The following is a 13,968-nucleotide window of genomic DNA, read 5'->3' as shown; positions in this document are numbered from 1 at the left end:
ATTGTTTCCTGGCTCCTGGGAATGTTATTTTTTAAAAAACAAACCAAACATGGGAAGCAAACTTTTTTAATTTAAGATTCCCAAGAAACTAAGAATTTCCCGTGTACCAAACACCCCCTAATTGTATTATTAGTTGTGGTTTCTTTGGGGGCTGCCTTAATTGTAGTTTCAAGGGTGGTGGTTTAGTCCTAAATTGACTAGTAATATGGCCAAAATAGTGTATATAGGAGGGACCCTCATCTTACAAGCCAGTTTTGCAGGGTTGAATTATGTGGCTCTAAGTTCAAATTCTAAGATGATATTATAGTTTATCTTAGATCCAATGTTGGGCCACCAACATTTGCCATGCTCTAGGCCAATATCCTGGGGGGGGGGGGGGGGGGGGGGAGATGGAAAACCACCTTAGTTGTAGTCACCCCTATCCACCTTAGTTGTAGGCTTGTGACCTTAATTGTAGCCTCAAGGTTGGTGGTTTAGTTCCACATTGACTAGTGATATGATCAAAGTATTGTATGTAATTGGGGAGTAATTCACATCTTACAAGCTGGTTTTGTATATTTGAGTTAGGCCTAAATACAAATTCTAAGATATTTATTAGAAAAAACTTAAGTCCTACATTGGTAGAGATAGTGTTAGGATAGAGTATATAAGTAGAGGACAATCCTTATCCTATGAGCTAGCTTTTGGAGTTGAGTTAGACTCTAACTCCCATTCTAAGATGATATCAAAGCTTATCCTAGATCCATTAAACGAACCACCCATCATGTTATCCACACACCAAGCCCAAAAGTGTTGGGCGTGAAAGGGGTGTATTGGAAAAAACTCAAGTCTCACATTGTCTAGAAATAAGGCCAAGATACAGTATATAAGTGAGGGACAACCCTCATCCCATAAGTTAGCTTTTGAGGTTGAGTTAGACCTAAATCCACATTCTAATAGGCTTGTCTGTTCTAACAGGCATTTGTGGAGGGGGGTGTTAAGAAGTCCCTCATTGCCTGTCTTAACTCTTTGGGTGCAGCTTATTTGTTGGACAACTTCAATGCCAATTGGTTTTAAGATGAAATCTAAGATGGTATCAAAACTTATCCTTAGATCCATTCATTAAAAGGGTCATTTACCATATTATCCATACACCAAGCTCAAAAGTGTCGGATGTGAGGGAGTGTATTGGAAAATTCAAGTCTCACATCGGGTAAAAATAGTGTTAAGATAGAGTATATAAGTGGAGGGAAACCCTCACTCTACGAACTAGCTTTTCGGGTTGAGTTTGACCCAAACTCACATTTTAAGAATATTTATTAATTCCCTAATGCTTGTATTATTTTGTTACTGTTACTTTTTCTTTCCTTATCTTTAGAATTTGTTTAATGTATAGTTGACCAATTCTCCTATTTTATTGCACCCATTGTTATCAATGGTGGATGACAGCCATTAGAGTTAGCCATATGTTATGTTGTATTTTACTGTATTTGTTATTTGTTTCTCATGGCCTTCGACCCTTAATTAGTTTGGGTTCTGTTGAACACTTAAACTACAGCTATTAGGGTCTAACAAGACTGGGAAGCCATTCAGTTACTGTTTTTCTGATTGAAATCACAGATCCAGTTCAGTCTTTATATTCTTAATAATGATGCTCGGTGTAGCAGCATTCCATCAAAATTTATGGTTCTTTCCCCCTTTTGTTAGGAGTGGAGGTATTAAGGTTGAGAGAAAAACAGAGAAATTGAATTGGATTCTGAAAAATGAATTCACATATACAATGGAGGATGAGTTCAGCTATTTATAGCTGTACTGTTAGAGAAACTGAAACTATATCTTTAACTAACTGTTAGTCACGGTGGTATCACTATTACAAATGTCAACTAATTGTTAGCTGTGGCATTACCCAATTCACACAAATTAAAACTACTCTAATAGAAAGAAGCACGTTTCATTTTTCATTGGCATTTGAGGAATCCTAAGCTTTCACGAGTTAATTTGTTCTCCTATTGTGTTTGCGATAGAGTTTTGAGATGTGTAGATTTTTTTTGTATATGCATATATCAGTAGATGACAAATGTGCATACCTAATGAACAATAGTCCAACACTTACAGGTCCAGGGACTGAAGAGAGAGCTTGTAATTGCTCAAATATCTAGAAAGGCAGCATCTGCGTCATTAAGGACGGCTCTTCAAAAAGCTGCGCAACTACGGCTAACAGAAAAGGAGAAGAACAAAAGTCCTTCCTATGCTATGCGCATATCTTTGCAAATTAACAGAGTTGCTTGGAGTATGCTTGTTGATGGTAAATCCTTTGCTGAAGCTGAGATTAATGACATGGTAAGAATTATTTTCCAAACCCATTCTCTCTTACTTCTCTTTATGTTTCCTTCCAAAATTTAGTGAGTCCACCTTAAATTTGCTTCTCACGAAGTATACACTGTTGTCTCAATGCCGGATCTTCTATGTATCAAGTCTTGCATAATATTTATATTTATTAGATACATTCTAAAAGTTTCTTGCATTGACGTCTGTTTAATTTAGTTTATTTTGGAGAACTAATTACTTTTTTTTGTGAACTTTCTGAGAGAGCTTCAGAAAAAAAGGTGATTATTTCTAGTGAAATTCGATTCCCAGACACGGGCTAAGACTCAATTTTCCCATGACTAGATGATATATATAGAAGGCATTCTTACATGACTAATGTTTACCTTCTACCTTTGTATGCCATTGAATGCTTTATCCCTTACTGCTATGGGGGAGGGGATCATGGAAAAATCACATTAGTCTTTTCTAGTTTGGTTGTTCTTTCTTGTTCTTGTTCCTTTCCGGAGAATGATGGTTCCTTGCTAGCAATTTGTTATGTAACTTTCTTAATTCATTTCTTTTTGGTCACAATTTGGAAGATTATTCTGATTCTGTTTCATGTTGCCAAATACTTAGATATATGACTTTGACCGGGATTACAAGGATGTCGGCATTGCTCGGTTTACAACAAAATATTTTGTTGTCAGAAACTGCCTGCCTAATGTCAAGTCAGATATGCTTTTGTCAGCATGGAATCCTCCATCCGAATGGGGAAAGTATGTAATTTTATTGGACTTTCTCTTAATTGGTGCTTATGTTGTTATGATATTTGTTGCCATGCTGTTCTAACCTCTATCAATGGTTTTAGACCAACTATAGAATTGGTGAAGGTACTAGTTCATAGTTCATGGTTAAATCAGCAATAAAAATATATGTTTTTATTATTATATAATAAATTAAACATTAAAATAGTATATTGTTAAAAAGTTAAATTAGGCAAATATTTAAATTTACATGAGGTTCATATTACAAGTTCTACAAGAGAAAAAAAATCATCATAAATAGTTAAATTGTAACAGTCTATACATATATCCCATACATGAGTCTTCATTTATTTTAAAAATGTTTCAGAATAAAAAAATTTAAAGCGGTTCAAATTGGTTTTCTGCACCATTTCTTACCTAGTTTAGGCTGGTTCTTGATGGGTTTTTTGCTCTATCAATTTTTTGGATAGTCTGAACCAGCGATCTGATCATTTCTTTGTCCAACATCCAGCTTTAATAAATATGATTTTATACATTGTGTTAATCTTTTGGAGATAGGTTATGTTTTGATTTTTTTTTTTTTTGAGGTTCTGATTCAAATCCATCCTTCCTTCCCTCTCTCTCTCTCTCTCTCTCTCTCTCTACCTTCACCCATTTGTTGTGCTTGTGGTCATGATATAGTTTTACATGACTACAAGCACAATAAGTCAGAAGTGCTCCTCCTGTTTTCATCACCAGAAGGTTGTAAAATACAGCTTCCTCCCTCCTCACCCATTACTTTCTGTAAGTTTAAGAAGGAAGTACCTCCTTGCATATAAAGTAAAACTATTAGAATGAATGAGAAATATCCAATAGTATCCTGATTTCCATATGCGTGTCTCAGCCGCCGTTGTTGCCGATCTCTACAACATCAACCTTGCACTACTGTCCTTGTCTCCAATCTGCCTTCCCTTCATCAGTTTTGGGTCTTGTGCCTCATGCATTTTCAGCGTTTGGCATCATTTCTCTCCTCTTGTTAACCTGTGGCTTTTGTCGCCTCTAACAACCTTTCCTCAGGTGTTTCAGGATGAAATATCCTCGTGCTGTTTGTTGATGCTGCTGGATTTTCTTAACACATCTAAATGTGAACTAGCCACTTGTCCTGGACACGGTTTGAGCCCCACCGGTTTTTTGTCCAAAATGTGGTTTGCCCTGTTTTCTGTTGTAGATTAGGCCCTGGTCCTTGTCTCAGATGCAGTTTGGCTCTGCTAGTTTCCAGTCCCAGATCTTGCAGTCTTTAACCAGGTTGCTCTGGCCTTGTTTCCATCCCAAAACATTCAGATTTCAGTATTTATCATTGCATTCTCTTTCCACCAAAAATCATTCCACTGACTGATTCTCACCAATGGGTCATTCAGTGATGAATTGACTGTGATTTGTATCATTCCGGTGACTGTGATTTATACTAAATTTTTTAAAAGGGTGAGCTACTGCATATTAAATCCTGCTGTATTTGTGTTTGTATTTGCTGCAAGTATCATATTGCATGACTACTCCTTTTTGAAATTCTTTTCCAGAAAAGTGATGCTTCGAGTGGATGCACGACAAGGAGCTCCAAAGGATGGGAATTCTCCCCTTGAACTTTTTGAGGTAATCATGGTTATCAAACTCTTGAGTTAACTTGTTAACTCTTGTGAGTTTACGAATCCACTTACCCTTTGTGAGTTGACTCGTGTGTAAACTCTCTTTTTAGTAGACTTTATAAACTCTAAGTAAACTCGGTAGACTCTCGAGTTTACTACCGAGTCAACAAGTTAAAAAAATTAGACCAAAATATAAGTCATTTTGAATTGTTTTCTGTTTGTTTAGTAGTCAACATATCTTCATTTAGTGTGTTGTTCCCGAATAAAAAAAATTCTCACATTTAATAATATCAAACCCTTGTTCTCTAATAACATCAAACTCTCGATGGGAATGATCTACCACTACTATAATATCTGCAAGTTATTATCTAGTAGTGATGCATTACTAAACTTGGTTATTTAAGTATTGTGAAATTTATCGTTTATTATTTTTCTTTATTATATTGTTGAAATGTTTAATGGATATGTTATTTATAAATATTTTGTTATTATTTTTATATGAAACTCTTACGAGTTGAGTCCACGAGTCGAATCTATGGAACTCTCACGACAAGTGGCTAGTTCACATTGCAATGATTACCGCGATACACCTTTCTTTGAAAAAACTATTGCAATGTGAAGTTCATATTCACATATTGAACAGCCAATTGCAATGACAGAGTAAATGTAAATACCAAAGAGCTAGAAAATGTTAAATCTGCATTGTGTGTTTTTCAGAATCTGTAGCTAAACTTGCAATTGCTTAGAATGTCTAGATTGGTTTGGCCTGTTTCTTACATGAACTTGCTTTTCACTATAGATAGAGATTTATCCCCTTAAGATCCATTTAACAGAGACGATGTACAGAATGATGTGGGAATATTTCTTCCCAGAAGAAGAACAAGATTCCCAACGTCGTCAGGTTAGTTTAAGATTACAAATCTCATATTATGATGTATAAAAAATCAAGGCTAAGTTAGCAGAAGAACCATGTCAAAAGTTAAAATAGTGGTTATTTGTTTAGGAGGTTTGGAAGGTTTCAACCACTGCTGGTGCAAGGCGTGTAAAGAAAGGTTCATCAGTTCTTGAAGCTTCTGCTTCAAACAGTCACACAACAAAAGAGTCTGAGGCTTCATCCAAATCTGGCATATCTGCAATGCTATTTCCCACATCAAGTCAGCCTCCAGCCCATGTTGACTCAGCTCAAGTGAGTATTTGATGAATTGCTAATACATGGTTCTCAGGTCAGATTATTAATAATATCAGCAAATGCTAACGTTGGTCTGCATTGATGGAGAGCTAGGGAGGAAAATAAATTTTTCTTTTCTCATGTTCTCCCAATTTATTAATTTAGATGCTACATTTCTCAAGGAGTTTCTGAAACCTTCTTGCAGGCATCCAAAACACAAAATGTCAAAGCAAACCCTGGCAATGGTGCAACCCCCGAGTTGAGAAGGACATCATCTTTTGACAGAACTTGGGAAGAGACTGTGGCAGAATCTGTAGCTAATGAACTTGTGCTACAAAGCTTTTCTTCCTCAAAAAATGGCCAATTTGGTTCTACTGAGCAACAAGATGAAGCTGCTAAGAATAAATCAAAAGATTCAAAAGGTGTGAAAGGTGGTCGCTCATCTCATGAAGAAAAAAAGGTGGCTAAATCACATGAAGAGAAGAGATCTAGGCCACGGAAGATGATGGAGTTTCACAACATCAAAATTAGTCAGGTTGGTATTTTTGGGCCTTTTGGTAAAATTGTTATCTATCATCACTTCTGATGCAATAATTCAAATTTCAGCTAAATGTCATGGATTATTTCTTACAGGTTGAGTTATTGGTTACATATGAAGGGCAGAGATTTGTTGTAAATGATCTCAAATTACTGATGGATCAATTTCATCGAACCGAGTTTACTGGAACTTGGCGAAGACTCTTCTCGCGAGTTAAGAAGCACATCATCTGGGGAGTCCTAAAGTCTGTAACTGGAATGCAGGTGATGAATGACTTACAGTTTCCTTTCTCCTCCTTTCATTTTGTTGTTAATAATTATATACAACCCTGTTCCTTTTTAATCATATATGCTGTTTTTACCTACCACTGCAAATTTATGTGGATGTTATAAAACAAACATGCTGTCACAGTAAACTGACAGAAAAAGAAGTTGAGTGAAATTGTTTTTCCAATTTCCTTTAAAATAGCCTTTAGCAATCAAGAAAAGCACTGTATTGATAACATGGGTCTATTTGGTGGAAACTTTAACTGTTCTGCTAAATCCTTTAAATGTGTATCTTTTATATGGATTATGTAGGGTCGGAAATTTAATAGACCCACTGGTGCTGGTGTTCCTGAAATTGATCTTATTTTAAGTGACAATGAAGGCCAGGCAGGAAAATCTGATCAATATCCACCATCTTGGCCTAAGCGTCCAAGTGATGGTGCAGGTGATGGATTTGTAACATCCATTAGAGGACTGTTCAGTACTCAACGCCGCAAGGCAAAGGCATTTGTGCTCCGAACTATGAGGGGAGAAGCAGAGAATGATTTTCAAGGTGATTGGAGTGAAAGTGATATGGATTTCTCTCCTTTTGCTCGGCAGCTCACGATTACAAGAGCTAAAAAGCTTATTAGGAGGCACACTAAGAAGTTCCGTTCCAGAGGACAGAAAGGTTTATTTGTCACTTTCATGCTATTGCTTTTATTGTTTTTCTAGACAGTCTAGTTAATATTCAATTGTTTCATGGACATATTTTTGTTTTTTTGGATTTTTTAGAACATATGTATGGCCAAAAAATTATTATTAAAAGGATAAGAAATCTCCCCTCAAGGATAAAAAAGAAAGCAAACTAAAATTGCTCAAGGTAAGGATGAAACAAACTTGTCCTTCTCTCTACATATTATTGGGAAAAACCCAAGTCCACATTGGCTAGAGATAAGGCCAATATAGAGTGCATATAATTGGGGGGCAATCCTCACTGTGTGAGCTAACTTTTGGGGTTGAGATAGGTCCAACCTCACATTCTAAGATGTTATTAGAGTCTTTCTTAAATCCAATAAATGGACCACCCACCATGCCATCCACACACCAAGCCCAAAAGTGCTGAGTGTAAGGGGTGTATTGAAAAAAACTCAAGCCCAACATTGACTAGAGATAAGGCCAATATAGAGTATATAAGTGGGGGACAATCCTCCCCCTATGTGTTAGCTTTTGGGGTTGAGTTAGGTTCAAATCCACATTTTAAGACATATTAGTAATATAAATTCTCTTGACAAAGCTATTAGCATAGCACCAAAAAGAAGCCTTAAACACAATCATATCCCAAATCTAATATAATTGAAAAAGACATTTGAAAGTACCGGCATTCTCCAAGTAAATATGCCTGAGAATTTCAAAAATAGCTACGGATATAAAGTTCATACTCTACTCTTGCCAAAACCTTTTCTTTATTGATCTTTTGTTCTTAAGAAGTCAAGCACCAAACAATACCAGCCCATGCCCAAAAGCCAGACTGATGGTAAAGCCTTTCCAAAACCATCTGAACAGGTGATGAGAAATTGTTCCACAGTGAAAGGATATACCATGTGTTCACCAAGAATTCCTAAAAACTATTCCATTTAAAATTAGGTGATTTACAGTTTAAACATAAATGGGTACTGTTACTGAACTTGGCCTGCATGTACTTGAAAGAAGAGAAGCCTGTGGTCTAAAATTCCATCTGCAATAATTCTGTTAGTTATAGAGTTCAGCTAGTCAGTTGTCCAGACAGAAGGCTTGTTATGGAGGTAGGTTTGAACTTCCAAATGTGTTTGTTGAGGAAGAACTCCAATGATTAGGACTTGCGAGGAAGTATGCCAGAAAATTGAAGGTCCTATTTCTCCTTTAGACATAACTTAGGTGCAGTGCGTAGGACCTTTTGGTTCTATTCTCGGATCAAAATTGAAGTTTCATTTCAGTAACCCACCACACCAACCTTCAATGAAACTCAATTTTGGTTAATCAACAACACCAAAGTACCTATGGTACTGCACCTAAATTTTCTGCCTCCTTAATTAAGAAAGACGAGTAGAATTTAAGTTTTTAGGAAGAATGTTCTGGCCTTTTACGTTGTATCTGTTAAGGGATTGTTGTAGCAATTTTCTTTGGATTATGCAATGCTCTTTTTCTAAACATGGATTATCCTATTCTTTAGAGCTGATTGCTTGAATAAAGTAAAAGCATAATGGGTTCTAACTTCAGTAATTTCTCTATTACTTGGCTGGATTACTCATGATTGCTTACGTACTCATGGTGGTTGCTATAATGATCATTTTTAATATGAATAACACTTGCATGAATTTAAGCTGTTTGTGAGGTGCTGTATATACTTTGACCATCTATCCTAAACTACTTTCCTCTTTCTCTCTCTCACTCTCTAATGATTGTGTGTTGTTTCCTCTCATTATTTGTCTTTTAAGGTAACTAAAAGAGTTAGAATGTAGTTGTGAATCAATTTAAGTATTTAGTGAAGATACTAAAAATTGAGGGTATTAATTGAAAAATAATTAATGTTTTCTTGGTTATCTAAAATGACATATTATGATACAACTAAAATACTCAAAATAGCATTGACATGTAATACGAGATGGATGTAGTACTTTAGTTGATTGAATCCCCTAACATTCAAGATTATACTGGCCTTTTGAATCTAACATTTACAATAAACTCGCATTATCTTTCTCAACTCTTCGAATGAGTCTAGGTTTGAAATTAACCATTCAAAGCTGTGTTGTTTTTTATCAAAGGCTGTGTTGTGTTTTGATATTTGATTTCCTGACATTTATTTTTTTCTTCTGCTAATCGAATCGCTTCATGTTCATTTGATTACTTGAGGAATGAAGTTTGAATCTCTTTCAGGTTCTACTTCACAACAGAGAGAATCGCTACCATCATCACCACGAGAGACAACTCCATTTGACAGTGATTATTCAAGTGGATCCTCACCATATGAAGATTTTCATGAATAGAAATATTAATCATCTAAAGGATTTCTTACTTTTCAGCTGAGCATGATGCATATCTCATCTAGTTCTTAAATACTCTAAAGGAAGGGGCTCGGTTGAAAGCTATATACATCTTGAACAGAGGGGCACTTGGAATGGAAAGAGAACTTGGGACTATGCATGCATGCTTGCATGGTTGATGTTGATTGCTATTCATTGTGTATTTTCTGTTGCAACCTAAGTCATCGGTGAAAAAGAGCCTTGCTTGCTTTCATCTCACATCTAACATCTTCTACGCAACATCGATCGGACATCTAACATTTGTATTCCTTGACAACTTCAGTCATCGATGAAGAGCCTTGCGTTCATCTCATACGTGTGTTTTCGGGTTGTATATTCCTGTAGCTTCTGGTCAATGTTCAATTTTTGGCTTCTTAATTTAATTAGAAAATAGTAGAAAATAGGAGCCTAGAGGTTGACATGATTATGTATATACATTTGATTATATTTTGGAAAATAGAATAAAAGCAATATCTTCTTTCGCACAGAGAGATTATTCTAAACCATTTTCAAAGGAATAATGCCCGTGTAGAAAGTACTGAGCAGCAGGATATTTATTTTAGTACATTTTTTGTGTGTGAATATTTTGCACATTATCTTATCACACCAATACAGAGCATTATATATTATCTTCTCAGAAATTATGAAACATAAGTCTATTGAGCTTCCTTTTTTCTAAGAAAAATCCCGCTATCAACCAGTAAACTTCATTAAATGTTTAGTTCTTCAAAGTGTGGATGATGGATGAGGAGGATTAGGCGTTTGATACTTCTTAGTTTCTAGGAGATAGAAATGTGTCAGCAATACTGCCAGTGATATATTTGTTTTCACTGATGATTATACAATTTATTTCATACGGAGAGATTAATTAGAATTCAAATTCAAGATTAAGAGACATAAATTCATTTATATCAATTATTGTTGGTATATTGTCAGTGATGTAATAATAATAATAATAATAATAATAATAATAATAATAATAATAATAATAATAATAATAATAATAATAATAATAATAATAATAATAATAATAATAATTAAAAGTATCCTATAACAAAAAAATGTTTAAATACTTAAAATTGTATAAGTATCAGATTTTACTAGCAACAAACTTTATCATGTTAGACTTTCAATATCAAATTTTGTTAAACAATAACCTTATTTAGAATGAAAAATTGTAATAAAAAATCAATTTTTGTTGAACAATATCATTCTTTTAATAATAGTTATTATTATTTTATTATTTTGTCAATAACCAATCTATATAGTCATTATTATTATTGTGATTACTATCACATAACATAATATACTATGTCCAGACTTTATAATTATAAATAATAAATACACTAACGCTTTTTTTAGGATAAAGATAATCTACTGACTACTAATTTAATTCTCTAACCATTTAATTGACACTAATGTGATTTTTTTTTAAGTTTGTAATATCACGAGACATAAATAGTACTTTTTTTATAATCATCATCATTCACAATCCTTGAATCTAAAATTTTATTTAAAAGAAGAGTGTAACACCAATTAAATCTTTTTATTCTTTAAATGATTAATAAGAATTAAAAAAATATATATTTATGAACAATGTACTGTACAAAATCTGTTTAATTAAAATATATTATAAAGTAAATGTGATTATATTTTATAATTTTATTTTAATTCCAAGTACTTAAATAATCATATTATTATAATTTTGGGTAAAATATGTTTGTGGTTATGTAAAATTTCGAAAGTATTAATTTTGTTCTCATGCAACTTTATTTTTAATTTATAAAATATATTTTTGTTGATCATTAGTGGAAGTTTTGTTAAATAATTTCTCACCTGACGTGACTAAATGACTTAATTACTTTGTCTTTCTACTTTCTTAATTCCTTTCATAAAAAAATACAAGAAAATAAAATTATAACTTTTTGGAGGTTTTTAGCCGAAATTTTTTTTTTAATTTATTTTGGGGAATCTTAGTTGTCACAAATTGTTTAATTCATTTGTAATCAAATTACACGTATATGTTTGTTGGTTACGTCAGATCACCGTCTAACAGAATTATCACTGAGAATCAATCAAAATATATTTTATTTTTATAGGGACCAAATTAATTAGAAAAATTTGATGAAAACGAAATTAATACTTTTCAAATTTTATAAGGATTCCAAACATATTTTACCGTATAATTTTTATCTATTTTTTTAAGCAACAAGATTATCTCGTAATCATTTTTTAATGTAATTTTGATACATTATCATTTACAATGTCAGCAAATTAAAAAGCATCCTATATATATTTTTCAAAGCAATCATTAAAAATGTCTATATGGTGCCATTATTTCTGATATTTAGATTTTAGTTGCAGAAGACTGGTATGAGATTCTACAGTATGTTCTCCAGCAAGGCCACTATTGCACAGGTTTCATGTCCAAAAGTCCATCATGGTAACTATTTCGATGTACTTAACTGCTAATCAAGTAGGTGTCCTCTTTGCTAAGAGTTAGGTGTTTGCTCAGTGGGTTATGATCTTTATAGGCTCTTTCTAGTTTAAACTTTTCAAAATAAGTTCTTTTTAATTTAGTTCAAGAAGCTTCCCAACCAAATTTATTAATACATTCTCAATTGATAAAAGCTTATTGAACAAGTGCTGAGTTAAACTATTTTACCCAAATGTGCTTAGTCTTTTAGTTGTGGTTTTCACTTTCACTTTAGCACACACACAAAAGAAGCAAGAATAGGCCAATAATGTCTCATTATCTTGTTCAATTCGTGCAATAAGAGGTTAAATTCATCTTAGGAAGCAAATCTAACCTCAGGTAGCATGACTTTGTCGACATATATCATATATCAACAGATTCAATTACAGTGGAAATTTTCAGGCAATATTTTATGATATTAAATTTATGGTCTTGCCTGAACTACAAATATTGTCCCATCTTTAACCACTCCTTCAATGTCCTGAGGGCAACCATAAAGGTCCTCTAAGATTTTTCCTGCCTTTGCAATTCTTGAGAAGAGTGAGGTTTGAAATGGTTTATCAGCAATTATTGGATCCTTGGAGTAGTCTAGCACAACTTTCTCAACCTTATCCATAATTACACTGCAAGAAATTTGAGCAAGAACTTATAGGTAGCATGACATCCAAGCAAGCAGAAAATGCAATTGTAAAAATTTTACAATTTCCCTGGGAAGAGATTCTAATGCTTAGTCATCCAACTACATTTCAAGTGTATCAGTATTACAATACACTGTTAATTTATATCTGATTTTAAGTGCCACACATTTTACCTGTCAAAAAGACCAGCACCAGCAAACCCTTCAAGGTCCTCAGCATTGGAGTCTGATCTGAATATAATGGACTTCTTACTGTACAACCGCATTAGCTTGCTTGGGTAACTGGTAACCTATAACCAAATCATAACATTCTTGAGTGTATGCATGAATGGCTGTGCTTCGTGTTAATTTAAGAAATATGTTTTGTAAAACTAGTTAATTCAAAGTGATTTAACATGATCCAACTTAATGATGCATAGTTTAATAAATAGCTATTAAGATCAATCAACATTACCACTGGATATTTTAGGTTTGTTTTTTTCATAATGAAGGTCGTTGCACGTCCTGGATATGCCCCAACCAGAGTCTCTCCCAACCCTTTAACTATCTGTTTTTGAAACAAGGTAAGACAGTGGAAATATAATTTGTTAACAAAACAAGAACAAAAGCAGTGGTATAATTATCACACAATGGATATGAAACAAGAACTTCTATGGAAAGAATAATTAGTAAAAGGAGTGAAAGGATAATTGTTTACCGAGGTTTTACATTAAAATTCTTATTCCATGTGAGATGGCTGCAAGCCATGAACCTCATCCAAACTAATATTCCAATCAGCCCCAGTTCCCCTTCTGTTTTGCAACGATCTGTCAGCTCAGTGGCAATATTGAACCTGAGAAAAATTAAACATATTGAAGAATCATTTCAGAGTTCAACTACAATATATGATTTTCTTATACAAAAAAAATAAAAAAATCAAAGTGAAGAGAAGGAATTTACACAACAATGATGATAGTAAGGATCTTCAATAACATAAAAAACAAAAAGGGGAAAACATTAGAAGAAAAGGAAGTAAACTAACAATGGCTATATTACAATGTTCATTTCCTTTCCTTTCCTTCAAGTCTTTATAATATTCTCCTGTCTATAGGTATCACTAGACAAAGAAGTCACTAGAAAGTAACTCGGAGAATTATCATAAACTTTCTTTTAATAAAAATGAAATAAAAG

General features: G+C 33.7%; 2 protein-coding genes across 13 annotated transcripts in view; one reads left to right on the top strand and one right to left on the bottom strand.

Moving 5' to 3' along the window:
• Nucleotides 1-10,170, top strand: part of LOC100785854 (protein SABRE) — a 35,905-nt gene extending 25,735 nt beyond the window's left edge. For 10 of the 12 annotated variants that reach the window (XM_006581452.4, XM_003526511.5, XM_006581451.4 and 7 more), the window contains 9 exons: nt 2,095-2,319; nt 2,923-3,062; nt 4,607-4,679; nt 5,472-5,573; nt 5,676-5,858; nt 6,046-6,375; nt 6,474-6,641; nt 6,957-7,314; nt 9,540-10,170. In XM_006581452.4, the coding sequence (XP_006581515.1) occupies nt 2,095-2,319; nt 2,923-3,062; nt 4,607-4,679; nt 5,472-5,573; nt 5,676-5,858; nt 6,046-6,375; nt 6,474-6,641; nt 6,957-7,314; nt 9,540-9,649 (1,689 nt within the window). In that variant the 3' untranslated portion in view covers nt 9,650-10,170. Of the gene's footprint in view, nt 1-2,094; nt 2,320-2,922; nt 3,063-4,606; nt 4,680-5,471; nt 5,574-5,675; nt 5,860-6,045; nt 6,376-6,473; nt 6,642-6,956; nt 7,315-9,539 lie in introns of those variants that run through there. The other 2 variants (XR_414649.4, XR_005891968.1) reach the window with 2 other exon arrangements.
• Nucleotides 10,171-12,515: 2,345 nt separating this feature from the next.
• LOC121175044 (alpha-glucan water dikinase 2-like) lies at nt 12,516-13,118 on the bottom strand. The gene is made up of 2 exons (XM_041016384.1): nt 12,973-13,118; nt 12,516-12,784 (listed from the first exon to the last, which is right to left on the bottom strand). The coding sequence occupies exons 1-2, from the start codon at nt 13,062-13,064 to the stop codon at nt 12,586-12,588; spliced, it is 291 nt and encodes a 96-aa protein (XP_040872318.1). The 5' UTR covers nt 13,065-13,118; the 3' UTR covers nt 12,516-12,585.
• Nucleotides 13,119-13,968: the final 850 nt, after the last annotated feature.

Source organism: Glycine max, chromosome 6 (genome assembly GCF_000004515.6).
Source record: "Glycine max cultivar Williams 82 chromosome 6, Glycine_max_v4.0, whole genome shotgun sequence".
Classification (NCBI taxonomy): Eukaryota; Viridiplantae; Streptophyta; class Magnoliopsida; order Fabales; family Fabaceae; genus Glycine; species Glycine max.
Note: the sequence above shows the minus strand (reverse complement) of the source record. Positions and strands in the feature narration are given on the sequence as shown.

What these genes read in the sequence shown, in the direction of transcription:
- LOC121175044 (XM_041016384.1), bottom strand. Translation starts at nt 13,064, where the DNA reads ATGCGGTTGTACAGTAAGAAGTCCATTATATTCAGATCAGACTCCAAT. An exon ending in GGTGCTGGTCTTTTTGACAG is followed by an intron (nt 12,785 to 12,972) that starts GTAAAATGTGTG and finishes AATTTCTTGCAG; the next exon opens with TGTAATTATGGATAAGGTTG.